The sequence below is a fragment of the Anser anser genome (assembly GCF_964211835.1).
Source record: "Anser anser genome assembly, chromosome: 2".
In the NCBI taxonomy this organism is placed as follows: Eukaryota; Metazoa; Chordata; class Aves; order Anseriformes; family Anatidae; genus Anser; species Anser anser.
Genome location: NC_139721.1, coordinates 141,545,056 through 141,561,225, shown reverse-complemented (window position 1 = coordinate 141,561,225; position 16,170 = coordinate 141,545,056). Strand labels below are relative to the sequence as shown.

Below are 16,170 nucleotides of genomic sequence, written 5' to 3'. Positions count from 1 at the left end.
GTGCCTCATCACCCTTATAGAGAAGAATTTCTTCTGAATATTTAATCTAAACCTACCCTCCTTTAGTTTAAAGCCATTCCCCCTTGTTCTGTCACTACACTCCCTCATAACGTGTCACACTCCAGCTTTCTTGTAGGCGCCCTTCACTGGAAGCAAATATTGCCAAATGAAGATGTCCCTTTGTCTTTCCACCCTTTGTGTTTTTTTTTTTTTTTTTTTTCTCACCAAACCCAACATTCCAAAGCCTTTCTTCTTTTAACTATTTAAGCACTTACTTTAAAACAGGAACTACTATATTTGCTTGACACCCAGCCTTCAGGACATGTGTGTACTGGAGCAGTAGTTGGAATAGGTGGGGCAGTTGCACCATATGCCCACTGTTTACAGATATATTTTTGCTTTGTCTCACAGTCAAGAACATCCCACAATCCAGCTGTAGTTCCAGTTCTCATGGCAACACATCCTGGCTTACTTCCTTTATGAGAAATAAAAAAACACTTTGGCTATATTATACAGTCTAACTTGTTTAATTCTTACTTGAAGATTCTGCTTTTTTTTAACTTTTTTTTTTTAATGTCCTTCATAATTAATTATATGGGTAGAAAATAATTTATTTTTTTTAATAGGTAAAACATTTGTTTGCAAGTGAGGACTTCATTCCAACTTACATTAAGCATACTTTATATCAGGTGGTATAACCTCAGTTACTAGTGCTTTTCATAAGTGCACACACCGCACAAGATGTAGTCACATGCACACAAGCTTATACAATGGCATATTTGTGTTCTTTCTTCTTTTTCTGAGTTTACTTAGCATATAATTTGTGTTTTTGTTTTGTTTTGTTTTGTTTTTGATTCCTGTTGAGCACAAAGATGAAATTCTAATGGACATGTCTACCACGGTGCAATAATTCAGTCCTGAAATGAAATGGTCAGCTATAAGACCATCATTTTATGCCAGTTCAAGACATTTTTTTCCTATGTATCACTTTACATGCATCAAAGTTTACATGCCATTTTTCTGATCATGTTCAGTCACTCATTTGCCTGAGATTGTCCTGCATTTTATCACAGGTAAATTTTCACTATCAGATATAACTTAGTATCATCAGAATATTTTGTCATCTGACTATTCACCACTTTTCCAGATCATCTGTAAGTATATTGAACAACATGGGCTTTGGCGCAGATCATTACAGAACTCTGTTGGTGAGCACTCTTTCCCTATAGAAATTAGACATTAGTTCTAACCTTTTGCATTCCCTGTCTTTTAACCAAATTTTATAGTCATTGAAGAGCTTTCTTCTGTCAGGTCAGATTAGCTGAAAGACAGTTTCAGTATGGTGATGTGAATGCAGCTTTCTTAGTATCACAAGTAAAAAATATATGGTATGATCATTTTTGATACTGTGATTTTGTAATTCTAACTTTAAAATCTTACTACAATTGTTCCATTTCAGGCTCTTAAAACTGTTATTCAAATTATTCCCTTAAAATTAAAAGTTGGATTTGGTGAACTTCCTTTGAAATATACTGAAAGGCTAAATGATAAAATTCAGTGGATGTTGCCAATGCCAGCCTGAATAGGCTCACAGTGGTCAGAGTGCATCCACCATCGCCAGTCACAGCACCTACCAGGCATTCCTGCATCCCAGTGTGCAAAGGAGACATCTTCACCATTGGTCCACTTGAAGGTGCCTTGGTTCTCCACGTCAGAGAGACCAAGCCAGAAATATTTCTCAGGCCTCAGCCCAACAAGGCTAGTCAAATAGGCTTGTTCATACCTGTAAGGGAGATTACAGTAACACAAGTGGAAACAAAAGCCTATATCCAAATTCTAATTGTCTGATCTGATGATGCATCCTATTCTCCTTTTCTTTGCTTCGGATTAGAGGGAGGGCCTTACAAGAGCGTTCTGGCACTACATAACTCAACAGAAAAAAAAAAAAAAGAAAAAAAAAGGATTTTTTTTGTTCAGCTACAGACCTCATCTGTAACTTGTAATTTACTGTCTGTCCTTGTGTGAGAACTGTGAAGTAGTTCCATGAGTAATTTAGGAACATACAACCTTTACCTATTCGAAAGACAAAGAAAAGTGATTATCATACCTATTTTCAACTGTGGCTAAGTAACCTTTTTCTCCTTCACAAGTGCTGTTTGCTTCTGAAAATGTTGCTGGTGCATGTCCAATAAAATAACAGTAGGTCCCATATCGTCTCCAGCCCTGTAATACGATTATAGGATCTCCTTATGAGTTTTAAATAATTGTGGTGTCATGTATTAAGTGAGCTATACCATTTTGAAGTGAATGAAGCACAATAATCATAAATATTATGAATTAGCAAAATTTTGCAGTGAAATTAGATTCCTTCTAAATGGCTTCTGTAAATAGCTTAATAAAGTTTGTAGTAACATTAAGAGAGAGAGATAAATTCCATAGTAAATAACAAAAATTGCTTCTTATATTTATAAATGATGTAAATTCAAATATTTCTGGATGATTCTCAGACAAGGGCCTTATTTGATCTGAAAAATTAATGTTCCAGTCTTATATACTTACTTTTTTGCAACCTACATCAGTACTTTCCTTTTCTCCAGCTATTTGTGATGCCGGTTTTCTTTTACAAATGTAACCAGCCTTCTTGTCACAGACGTAGTCTGCCCAGTAGCCATCCTATGAGGCAGGAAAAAGAAAGAAATAGCAATGAGATTAAGACGAATAACCTAAAGAAATTGAATAGAATTTTTTTTCTCCCTTCATTCTGAAACAGAAACATACTGTTTTCCTTATGCAGTCCCCCAGCTGATAATAAAAATAAATCTTCTCACATTCAGTGAAATAGCAGAGTGGTCTGTGGTAGTACTGCTATGGCCAGTAGTGATGAGCGGGAAAAAGGGTGCTGGGTTTCCTGGCCTCTTTTCAGCTGGAGCTGGTCCTCAACCTGTTCTGCAGGAGCAGGCACAGGCAGTTGTGCCACACAGGGACAGGCAAACAAGCAGACACAAAGGCAGCAGCAGGGATCCCCACATTACACCATTGCCACCAGAAGAAAAGGAAGAGAAGAATGTATCCAAATGACATTCAAAGACCTGCTTTATGGCCCCAGTTTCAGCGGTGACTTTTAGATGAACTTGAAGAGAAAAATTCTTCAACAATGCAGCCGTGTTTTCATTTTATTTATTTATTAATTTATTTATTTAAATGAATGGTCATATTTTAGTCTCATCTTTTCTCCTCGCATCCTTTTTCCTGGCCCTAAATAGTTGATGAAATAGCAGGGCACATTATTCTTTTGCTAAGAATTTAGTTTTAATGTTAAAGTCAGATCCATGCTGAATAATGTTACCTGGCCCTTGATCAGTACACAATCTTCTGGTCTGTTTCTGGTGCTGGATGGCTCTCCCAGGTGCCATTTTGTGTATGTCACTGGTGTACCATCACTCCATTCAAAATACATTTGAACCTTATGGTCATTCAGCCCAATCCAGAGCTTGTCTGTCGGCTCTAAAACATGGAAAAGACCTCTTACGGTGCTGCATCCTTTTCTCAGCAACCTCAAGCTCTAGAACACATAATCCCTTAATTTATCAAACATAACATTATTTAGTTTGTTGCATGATCATTTTAAATGTTAAATTTTTCACACATATATTACAATAAATACAGTGTGTTCAGTGTGTTGCAAAAATAAGATACAATGAAATAATAGAATCACAGAATATCCTGAGTTGGAAGGGATCCACAAAGATTATCAAGTCGAACCCCAGTGTCTACGCAGGATTATCTAAAAATCCCTGTACTGAATCAAAATAAATAAAGAAATAAACCACTTCTTTTACTCGTAGCACTGGGAGAAGAGTAAATTACCAGACTGATGCTAATGTACAATGGTGATATGGTGGAACTGCGTGAATAGTTAGTTTTCAGGTTCTATTGCACTGGTCAGATTTTAAAATATTGTTTTGATCTAACTTGGAATATAAGTGTTTTAATTGTCTTTCAAAAAATTTTTTTTAAAAAAAAGAAGAAGAAAAGCAGAGAACCCCCCCTAAGTCTATCCCCCAAGGCCTAGGTCATTTCTTTAGGCAATAAATTAAATCTCTGATACTACCCAAAACTCAGCAATGTAAGGATGTCAGCAACCGGATCTAACTTTGAAGCTAGTCATGCAAGATGGGGCCAGACCATATGACCTTCAGGGTCCCTTCTGACCTAAATCAGTTTAAGAAACAATGGTTTTAGGCATTTTAAATTAAAGGAAAGTGAGAAAAATGAATGGTAAATTTAGGCAGCATTCAGAAAAATTAGAAAAAAAATTCTGGAAGGATATTCACAATTTTCTCAGTAATAATTAAACCGAGGGATGATACCAGAACCAAAAAGTAAACAAAAGCAAAAATATCTCACTGTAGGAGCTGGTTGTGAGGATGGTTGGCACTAAGCAGATAAGTTACTTTTGATGAAAAATGATAATTTTCTGTCTTGACTATTTTGCACTTTTCAAATAATTAGGGCTTTCACTATCTCTATGCACAGGAAAAAACAAAATAAGGGCAAAAAAAAAAAAACAGGCAAAAAGTAGCAACATGTCTACAGACTCTTCACATTTCTGTCAGTATTATTAAAATAGGCCATGGTAAGATCATGACGTTAGATCCAGTCATCTAAGTAGGTTTCTTCAAGAAGCCCAAGCAATTTCACAGCCGTCTGCCTGGAAACCCCCTTGGCTAGCTCTGCTGATCTTTTCCTTCTGGCAAATTCCAGCACTTTTCTTCAGTAGGTTCCTCCCATTGCTTCTGCAGAGACTCTTGCTCTTGTTGATCTTGGTGCTGGGTGACCAGCAAAGCATAGCAAATGATTTAGAGCCACACTGTAAATTCCCCAAATGTGCTGAAAGCAGTACATGTGTTGCTTTTCCATAGAAAACATTCTTCAGATTCGCAGTTGTATTTCACAATACTTCACTGAGAAAGCTTCTTACTTGGGTGACTGACCCCCTGCACTGGTGCAAGGCAAAACGCATCAGGACTGTTGAGTAAGTCTGCAAGTTTCTGCATAGAGGAAGGCATCAGTTTTGAAGCAGAACGGATAGTACTGCTCTAACACTAGTGGATTGTGTGTCCTTGCATGTCTTTGGCTGCAACGTTTCATGTTAATACAATTTCTACACCTCATTTGAGGTAGCTGATACTTCTTTCATGCAAACAAAACAAACAAAAAAAAACAAAACAAGCAAGCAAGTAAATGTAAACCTGGAAACACTCACTGTACCCAAGCCCAGACACTATAAAGCTGTGCTCTTCAAGGCTTTGGATGCTAGCCAGGTGACTCCCTTCCTTTTGACAGGAGGTCAAAGCTACTTGCCATCCTTTGGTCTCCCTGAAGATCTTGTAACAGTGATCTACATACGGTACCCATCCATCTGGGCAAGTAATAAATCCAGTATCACCTAGAAATAAACATCAGTGTGTTAGAGGAGTTCAAATGCTATCCAAAGGACATGAAGCTGAAAATTGTTTTACTCATTCTCTGTAAAAGCTCTAAACTGAGAATTTTCTTTGGAGATTCTTATTATAGTGAAATGATGGATGGAGAACGTTAAACACAAACATGATTCCATGATGGCATGTTTAGCTAGGAAAATTAAAGATTTTTAATACAGATATTAATTAACACAAATTCTAGAGTTATTATACAGTCAAATGTGTGTAAAATAGACGTGTATAAATTTTAACACCTTCATTACTTAGTAGCTATTTATCAGTTAAGGAAAATCAGAAATCGTCATCTGCACTTAACAGACTGCTTACAAGTTTCTAAAAGATTAAGTATGTTGGTAGAGTGAAAATCATCTAGACAAATTTAGAACTAGATATATACAAAGGGAAATACCAACAACAAAATACTTATTCACTTAAAATATCTTTTATCTTTCCAATGTGTCCATTTTTCTTCCTTTAAAGATATTTACTAACTTCCTTCTTCAGAAAATAATTTTTGTTTTTTTCTCCTTTTTCATTCTCAGTACTCTGTATATTCAAAGGGGAGACCTGACTCTTTCATTCTGTGTGTTTTGGACTGGAGAGCAGCCTAGAAAGGGTACAAAGGTTGTAAAAAACAAACAAGAATAAGAAAGGAAAAACAAGAAAAATGAAAATGACAGTACTGGTTAAAATTAGTTCTTATTTCTATTACAACTCATCTCTGCCATTAGGAATACCAAGCAATTCAGATAATGGCTTCTATTTTCAATTATCAACATAGATTAACATACCTGAGGGTACCAAGGTAACGTTTCTTTTTTTACAAATGTAGCCAAGTTTCTGATCACATTCCCAATTTTGCCATTTAGCTTTTGTTTCAGGATTCAAAACCACACAGAGTTTTCCATATTCTGGAGAGGGACTTCCTTTGGGAAATGTACAAAAAAAAAAAAAAAAGTGAACTTTTCTGAAAGACAAGTAGAACTCTAAGCCCTAAAATTCACAGGAGTAATTACTCCTGCTAGAAGTGACAGCCCCAAAGATCAAGCTTTTTCCACCTTCGACAAGAACTGAGGTAGTGGAAATGCCCCCATGATGTCTAATATATCATCATTTAAGTGTATGTGAACAGGTAACTCATTCTGCTGACTTTTAATATTACTTGCTGGTAATATTGCTAGTAATATAATAAATTATAACTATACTAGTATACTAACAATAACTATACTAAAATATAGTAAATTAATATTGTTGCTAGAGACCAGAAATGGGAGAATATGTGTTTATGGGGGTTGTAGTATTATTTTCAGGCCTAAAAAACTTTTGCAATACATAGAATTTTCTGATTTCTACTGGTATAGAAAAAGCTATAGAAAACTACAGACAAAACCTTTTCTAAAGCTAACACAAGAAAAGCTAAAATCCATGTTGTTTTGGTAGCTTAATGTTAACATTCTACTTTTTCTCATGCTCAGGTAAACTGAGAATAAAAGTTAAATTATTTGAGGTATGTATCTTTTCTCTTCAGAAATACAAAATCAAGGAAAGTCACAGATACCTGGAGCCCAGTTTAAATACCGGAAAGGGCTGCCTCCAATCCACTCCCAGCCACTCTTCAAGTCCAGTCTATTGAGCCCAATCCATAGCATAGAATCTGTACTTTCTGTTAATTCTAAGTAAACAAAGGAAGATTTATAAACCACTTTTAATAGCAAATAATATTAGTCATTATTAGTCACTAACAATATTTCTAGGAAGACTTGCAATTCTTTAATATCTAACTACAAATGTCTTTAGATACTATGATATCTGATAAATTGAAATATTCCAAAGCTTTGATCAATGTAAAATGCAAACAACAACACTCTCTTATTCTTTCAATCACCTATTGCGAAATGAGCTGCCAAAGAGTAAATTCAGAATTAAAGTGTTTTTGTAGAATAGCCCAAACACTTTACCAGACTGGAGATATTCAAGTGGAAATATTGGTGTAGTGTAAGTGTAAACTCACAAGCAAAAGTCTTATAATTTAAATTCATCATTAGAATAACAACTGAGACTGTCTTCCGTGCAATTCCTCCAGAAATACATGGGTGGGTAGAGACATGATATGGGATGTATGAATAACTGATATTTTCCAGTTTGTCAAATGAATTAAAAAAAAAAAAAAAAAAAAAAAGGTGCCAAGCTGCATTTTCTTTTTGCATAAATATGTCATTTCTCTTACTTTCAAAAATTTTTAAGTTTACTTTTGATGAAAAAAGGAAATTTTCATTTACTTTTTAGAAAGGTTTTTTCTCTTTAAAACAAACAAACAAAAAAACTAGATTTTAAAATGAGATAACATTTCTAAATAGAAAGTCAAACTGCTACACTAGCAGGATGCTGGAATACTCTGAATTTTGTTTAAACTTGACAGTGATTTTGACATGAATTTGCAATTTCTAAAAGATTTTGTTTACTTACTTTTGCATATTTAGGCCCATAGACATTAGCCAAGACTGTACCAGGTAATCCTTAGCTGTGATGATAGACTGAAAAGATCCTGAATCCAGCATTTGCTTTATTTCCTTACCTTTAAGGTATGTTTGTTCATGAACGTCTGTGATACTCAATAATTCTGCATTTTGTTGCTGACAGCTCTTCCTTGCTTGGTGCCAAGTGAGAGCAGATTCAGAGTTTATTTGGTAGCGGACATTTGTTGACAGATCTGTAGTCCAGGTTGTATCTTTATCTGTGGAGAAAATAGTTATTATGGGGTGACAGTAATTCGCTCACAGAAAAATGAGTTGAAGGTTCTCTTTATGCATGACATTCTCATTAAATGCTGGCTGTGCTGTTCTTTCAAGAGCACTGGAAATGTAACAAGCAGGATAGGGAAGGAAAAAATTAAAGCCTGTAATCTGACAGGTAGTGCTGGCAAATGTTCCCTCCTGTTGCATGAAGATACATAATTCAGGAATTACTACAAGGGAAGTGAGTGCATAGAGAAATATATTGCATAGAGTGCTGTGGCAGAAATTGCAGTTGAAATCTATAAAAAGATACATAACTTCTCCTTCTTGTTCTTGGCAGCAGTTCCTACTGAGAGCTGTGAGACCCAGCTATAGAACTGAATTTAACATCAGACTGCTCTTAGATAAATCTTTCCCTGCTAAAAGCTTCTGGATGTGCCTGCCACACAGCTTCAGATCTGGGGCACTGCAGTAGGACTGAGCTGCGTGGTGCTCCTCTCCTGATTATCTCTGCTTCTTTGATCTGTTGAGGATCTATACATGCTCAATAAAGTGCAGTATGAAATTGAGTCAGATGCTTGATTAGTCTCAAAAGCCAGTATGAAGTTAAATTAAAAGAACTAAGAACTGGCTTTCAAAGGCTTTGAAAATTACTCATTGACCCTATGTCACATGCCATTTAGACTCATTGTAATAGGTATCATTGCAGGGACCTGGAAAACGTATTTGATTACAGATCTGAATCAAACCAAATGCACATTTTGAATGGACTGGGGTAAAGGAGTGTTTTAATAATAAAAGATGTAATGTTGATCAGGAGCAATGGGGACAAAGATAGAGGAGAGCTGAGAAGTGTCTGATGTCCAAAGCTTATCAGTCAAGAATAAAGCCATAAAGGGAGCTGGAGAGAGAAATGACCACAGAAATGGAGGACAATTTTCAGAAAGCAATTGAAGTAGTAGTAGAGAAATGCCAGGAATGGGAGGCAGCTGTCAGGGGAGTGGAAAGACAGCTTTCCAGACAATGTGAAGAGGCCTTAATAAGATCAGTAAATGGACATGTACCACTTAAGCAAATATACATATATATATATCCAGATGAAAATCACGAAGACTGAATTGTTAACTTTGTCATTAAGCTTCCTACAGCTCTTATTTTTGTGCCCACATCCATCACAGCGGGGGGTCCTCAGAAAAGGATTGTACAGGTTGTACAATGGTGACAGACTGCATCCTGCCTGGGAAACAGGGAGGAACTCAAAATTACCCTGCTGCTCAGCAGCACCACCACAATTAGTGGGAATTGCATGTTATTTTTTACTATTCAGTCACAGTTTCCTCCACACCTTTATGCAACACGTTATTTCTTTGTGTAGAGTGCTGTAAGATGTGGCAATATTGCTAAAATCTATTCATGTAAACTACCCATCATTATAAAGACATTGATACTCTGCTAGTGCTGGTTTGACAATACCACACTGGGGGGACCTGTGTGGGAACAGATAGCTTACCTTTTAATGGGCAAAATCCATATCGCTGGTCTGCATCATAGTCTGCAGTCGTTGCACACCAGAGCCAGCCATCTGATCGGCCAGCATCTGTGCACTCGGCATACCATTGCTTCTTGTACATGAAAGGGAACACACAGGGTGCCCCAAAAGCATTTCCTAACAGTGTAAAAGTCTCTGAGAAGACAAAATGATAATGACAATACGGTAAATAAAACAAGGTTTGAAAAATATGAAGTCTATGTCAATGGTTGAATTGCGCCTGAACCTTTCCAAACTTAAGCAGCTGATACATGTTGTAGAGCAGTGTTATTTGAAGTAATAACAGCTAAGTCTAAAACTAGTTCTTTGTTCTGACCAAGATGCTTTCAGAAACTATTAATAAAGCTCCAGAGCTCTACCCTAAGGTACTACTACTTTAAACAATGTCAAGAGTTATATAAGATGCACAAGAGCAAGAATTAATATTTGGATGTTCTACTTCCTGGAAAAAGTAAACATCAGGTTCTTCTCTCTGTTTTTGTTTTAGTGAGCATTTAATCACCTCACACACAGTGGAGCAGCCCCCATATACAAGGCAGGGGGATGAATACTGAGAATATTCTGCAAGATGGGTTGGTGGGTTTTAGAACATTTGTTTTGGATGTGGGAAAGCCATTCAGAACAATCAGACTTCAGCTAATTAAAAAGGGTAATTGCACTGGTAATTATAATCATGCCATGAGCATCCTTATCTTCTGAGTCACAAAAGCCACGCTTCCTCCACCCACAGTGAACCCTTTCCCAGCTCAACCATATTGTGCTTTTTTCTCAAGGATATAATTTCATTTTCATGTTGCTGTATATGAAAATACTCAGTATTTATACTCTCCCAACAATGTACTGACAGGGTATGGTGAGCAATAGTGATTTAGTGAATGCTTACATATAAGAGTGAGTGAGTGAGTAAGTATATATGTACATATGTATATAATATAATGTTATACAATTATGTGGTATTTAACTAATAATGATATGATATAACATTAATAATTTTAATATTGTTAATTTATGTAATGTATTTATTATTGAATTGCAATATGGTGTATTAATATGTTGATTATATAATTTTCAATAATCATATATTATAAGATATTATTTATATAATTAACTATTTAATTATGTTATCATATTAAGGCAGTACTTATATAAAATACTTAAAATACTAATAGTACTAATAGAGTATATTATATATACTATAATATTTTAGTGTGTATACTGCATATATGATATGTGAGTTCTTATTTTATATATATTATATATACAATGCAAAAAAATATGGAATTAAATTCAAAGCTAACTGATTTTCTAAAACTCTGATGGTTACTGAAGGAATCAGAACATTCAGAACCAAAGATCCAAACCACTCTAACACAACGAAATTAGTGCAATGGATGGAAGAACAGATTTTCTTTACCTTCATATCTCTGGGAGCATAAAACATCCATGGCCCCATACATCTTCCAGTTATTCTTTGGACTAAGGCCTTTCTTTAATATAACATTATCATGTTCTCCATTGCCAGGACTGAAAAACAAATCTTCTCCTTGAATTGCAAGGAGGCTTTCATTTCTGCATTCCCACCACTGGAGCTCACTTGTTTGGTTACATGGATATAGGGTGATAAGAGACTCATCTTCCTTCAGTGGCACACCCAGGCATAGGTTCAGTCTCACGCTCATGAGCTGATGATCAGTAATCCACCTGAATTTTTGTGCTTCATTGTCTTGGTGGCAAGTTGCAGTTCTAACTGACTGTGCAATAGAAGCCTGAAGACAGAGTTTGCTGACTTTATTATACATTAAAAATGTTTCAGTGTCTGTAAAACAAAGTAATGCAAGGAATATATATAGTCAAGATAAGTGACATGATTCTATTTCCCGTTCCCATAAACTAGAAAGCATTGCTTTCTTATCAGATAAACATGTGCTTTTGAATGGAGTCTGTTGCAACATCAATTTTATTGGTTAAAAAGCAATAAGGTAGACAATAGAATATGTTTCTTTATGTCAATATATTGTGGATTAGTGGCAGCCAGCAGCATCAGCAGAGCTAAGCACATCTTCTTAGATTTATTTATATTAGTTTTGTGAATTCCCTCAACCACACTGCTATCACCATTGCCCTGTTTCCATGTGTCCTCAGATGCATGGCCTTCTGACCTCTGCAAACTTTCCTTATGCTGCCAGCCCTTACAGATGTCCTAGTAGGGTCACAGCCATCTTTCCTGAGCCATTTATCCTTTCCCTCCTGAAGCCAGATTTTTTTCCTTTTCACTGAATAAATGTGGGTGAACTACTCTGGACCTTAGAAGGTCCACCTGTAACAGGAATCAGGTCTTCAGCTCTCTGGGTAATTTCACTGATCATGTCTACAGTGTTGACATCAATGTAAAGTAGATGTAGTTGAGCTAATTTCAGTCCTACAATGAGTTTATTGGTAGCAATAGTGAATCAATATAGGCACATCTATGAGTGCATTCTGATGTTTTATGGTGTACCTTGTGACACACCCAATTGTATTTCCCTCCAAAGTTTGTGGGATTCATAACCTATTTTGGTCTGTGATAGTTCTTTTGATCACGGGGTGTCATATATTCTAAAAAAGGTATTAAAAAGAAAAGAAAAGAAAAGAAAAAAGGAAAATCATAAAAAAGCTTCCAAAAATATTAAATCAATTTAATTGATAATTTACAACACAGATAAAATAACTATTCTGCCCCTGCAGTGATACTATGTACAATTAAGAAAAAATAGATACTCTGAGGCAATCAATAGCAACTAGTTTTACTCAGGAGACTCTGGTTCTCCAAAGTTGTCTGCTTAACAACTACGACAGAAGTGTAGCTAAAGGGATGGAAGTACTATTATCACTAAAGTTCTACAATAACTTCCCAAAGGTATTCCAACTTTATTTCACACAAATTTTACTTCATTCATTTTATCAGTACCAGTGAATTCAGCAAGTCTGTTCAAAAGAGTGAATGGGAATAATTCTCTCAGTAAGCACTAAGACTCTGGATTGCCCAGCCATCAGCTGTGAACACCTTAATGTCCTCCAAATAATCCCACACTTCACCACCCCTTAAATTTTTCCTGTCTGATTTTGCTAAACATTACTCAAACACCTAAACACAGTTCAAAAAATAAGAAAAATAACAAAATAATAAAAAAGAGACATTTAAACTTATCTTACAATTTTCTCTAGGTTTGATCTTCTGAGGTCATTGAAATGATACTACCACTATACATGAATAAAGGCATTAAGAATTCAGTCTTTGTTTCCATGTCTATTCTTTTTTTTTTTTTTTAACTCCTAGATCCTGCCCTTGCTTTTTGCCTGCCCTGAAGAACTCTTCACCTATATGTCCCAAACTAATAATGTACATACAGGCAGTGCCACAGGACTGTAAAGAACTCCGAAATGCCAGGAAACACGGAAGCACTTTCACGCAGAGCTTTACAGGAGACAAGCGGGAGGCACTTACCCGCCAGCTGCAAAGCACTGTGAATGAGAGAAAGAAAAAGCAAGAAGCCAGAGAACATTGCAAATGCTACTTTCTTTTCTTCCTTCCACCAGAAGCTGTATAATGAGTGTTGTTGATAATAAAGTCCTTCCGAAGAGAGGACAGTGATCAGTCCTTCTCGGTTTCAAAGGCTGGCTGGTTGAAGAGAAAGCTCTGGATGCTAAATAGGGAAATATTCTGTCACATGCCATATTTAAAAAAAAAAAAAAAAAGATGACCACATAGCACAAATTTTGCCTTTGGACTTCTAACTGATGGCAAACTGTGTTGCCTTGAGAAAGCAGGTGATAGACAGAAGATTATATCTCAACACTTTGTTGCTCTCTCTCCTGAAGAAACATCCATGGAGCTAACAGCTATCTAACACCTTAACAACTTAATCACACAGTGAAAAAACACCATCAGGAAAATATCAGTCTCATGTTTTCACGTGTGAGATGAGTCAGAACTCAATTTTAAAGGTCCGGGACTTCAATGAAATTCACTGTGCAGGATATTATTAAAATTTCTTTCCTTCTACATGAGATTCCCGTTACCTTACTGACCTTGAGTTCTGCAGAAATACAATCAGGAAAACAAGACCCAAATCTACCTGAAAAATGTCTCATTTTCACAACAGTCCCCATTTTTCCCATGAAAATGCAAATCTTGTCAGACAGTGATCCAAAGAGACAGCCACAGTTTCATGAAATGCCACGTATACAGGTGCATTGCAGATCTACAGATACATAAGATCTTACGTAGATCACAGAACCAAACTCATGAGTTTGTTTTCTAAGCATATTGGTGGAAACCTGGAAAACACAGTGCTCCTGTTTGATCCACAATAGACTATCCCTATAACTGAATAAAGTTATGACATTACCACAGTGGATTTCTACCAGGTAAATATTTTGTTTTATTTAGAAAACTTTTAAATAGAAAAATCAAACTATAGCATGAGAATATTATTCAAAGTGTAGCAACATACTTATTCTTTACTTATAGCAAAAGTGTGATAGCAAGGAAATTTGGCATTGTCTCCTCTTTGTTGCCATGATGATTGCATTTCCTAAGTACAGGATTTGTTTATACTTGGCTACTCAGCAAAAAGACAATACCAGAAAGAGAGTTAGTCTCTGAGAAGGTCTTTAAGATTAAAATAAAAAGGAGAAATTGAATTGCGAAATAAGAAAGTACAAGGACACAAGAGGTACAGAAGTTAGGAAGTTAAGGACAAAGTTAACTGAATTTTCTTTTTCAGACAGTGACAAAATATATTAACAATTGCAATAAAGTCAATACCTTTTCCTGGAAAAGACATTTGAGATTTCTAGAACCTTTTTTTTTTTTTTTAAAAAAGTTCTTTAATCAGCTACCAAACATTTTGCCTGGAAAAGGTAAAAGCTTTCTTTAGCCTGAACTGGTATCTCTCAGACAGCACTTCCTTATGGCATGTGGCCTAGTTATATAAAAGATAGATTGTCACTTATGCTGTCAAGAGTTTTAACAGCCTTGTTTTATTCAGGAGCTGATACAGCATGAGGCATTCCTCCTTCTTCTCTTTGTAATTGCACAATTAGAAAAAAATAAAAATAAAAAGTAAAAGAGGAATGGTCCCTTTACTTTGCCCTCTGCAGTTCCTCAAACCACCAGGGCCAGACACATCTGGCAGTATAACAAACACTGTTTTGTTAACAGATAGAGTGCTCTTACACCATTCCCAGTATGCCCAGGATGGAGAATTGTGGGGCGCTGTGCTGGTTCCTGGAGGGGGGTGGCTGATCAAGGCTATCAAAATCCCTGGGACCAGACTCTGAGGAAGAGCAAAGCCAGAAGGGTTCTTTGTCATCATCACATCATCACACCTGCACCTGACACCTCCTGGTCACTGCAAGTCACCAGACACATACCTTGGGGAGTGCCAGGCAGGACGTGGCATTGTTTTATTGCTCCATTGCACTTAGGTAATCAGGCAGCATCAGGTGCCTTCATCTCAACGCTGTCCACAGGGGTAGCCCTGCCATCCCACCAAGCTGCATTTGTGTAGGTGCAGGTTGGCCATTCCTGATCTAGAAGATCAGAAGCTGGGTTAAAAGCAGAGCTATACTCCTTGGCACGAATTTGTCAATTCTCTTTTCCTTCAAATTCAGGGAGGGTGCAGTGTCAGCTGCTAGAGACACTAAGTCTCAAGAGACACCAAGACACTAATCCTATAAGGAGACTGATCACTAACAGAGTAGAAGTTGACTTGCTAGAGGTTCACCTGGAAATCTCAATCACTTCATTAAACTTTTCCTTACTCAAATATTGAGAGAAAAAGAACAGCACAATATCAACAGCACCCTGTACCTCAGTATATCTGATGTGCCTAAATGAAAAAAAGGGGGAACATAAAGTGATGGTTGCTTTGCAGGCAATAATCTGCCAAACACTGAAGTCAGATGTTCACTGGCAGCTACAGTGACATAAAAAGACCTTTGTGTTGAGCTCATAAAGTGCTCTGAGATCCTTTGGCATCAAAGAGGCTTTAGGATCTGCTCTGTTGGAAGATCAGTCCCAGCATGTCTTCCCACACACTCAGATGCAGTGGTTGAGAGCAACTGATGCACTCTTGTGCTTGCAGTCCAGTCCTGACCATTAGGGACTGATTGCAAGGGGATTGCTCTCATGGGTTACACAATCAATTAGTGACGCTGTGCCATGTTTAGTTGAATATTTTGATATAGAGATGAGATAAGCCTTTGTTAACCGTTATTTTTCTGGGCCAATTCTAGCAAGTGGGGACAGGTGCTGTCTGGCATCCATTGTAAAAGTTTTCATTCAGGCTGAGAAAGGCATCACTTTAAAGCTGCTGTTTATCAGTAGTTCAAACAATAAAATTCACACAGGTCAAAATAA

The 16,170-nt window shown here is 36.6% G+C and overlaps 1 protein-coding gene across 2 annotated transcripts in view; it reads right to left on the bottom strand.

The window, feature by feature from the left end:
- Positions 1-13,450, bottom strand: part of LOC310893463 (macrophage mannose receptor 1-like) — a 37,267-nt gene extending 23,817 nt beyond the window's left edge. The window contains exons 1-12 of one of the 2 annotated variants that reach the window (XM_083822501.1): positions 13,252-13,450; positions 11,182-11,583; positions 9,729-9,902; positions 8,059-8,217; positions 7,042-7,155; positions 6,275-6,409; positions 5,267-5,449; positions 3,347-3,504; positions 2,560-2,673; positions 2,108-2,223; positions 1,635-1,783; positions 276-475 (exon numbers count right to left, since the gene is read on the bottom strand). In XM_083822501.1, the coding sequence (XP_083678627.1) occupies positions 276-475; positions 1,635-1,783; positions 2,108-2,223; positions 2,560-2,673; positions 3,347-3,504; positions 5,267-5,449; positions 6,275-6,409; positions 7,042-7,155; positions 8,059-8,217; positions 9,729-9,902; positions 11,182-11,583; positions 13,252-13,309 (1,962 nt within the window). In that variant the 5' untranslated portion in view covers positions 13,310-13,450. The remainder of the gene's footprint in view (positions 1-275; positions 476-1,634; positions 1,784-2,107; positions 2,224-2,559; positions 2,674-3,346; positions 3,505-5,266; positions 5,450-6,274; positions 6,410-7,041; positions 7,156-8,058; positions 8,218-9,728; positions 9,903-11,181; positions 11,584-13,251) is intronic. The other variant, XM_083822502.1, reaches the window with a different exon arrangement.
- Between the last annotated feature and the right edge of the window lie 2,720 nt (positions 13,451-16,170).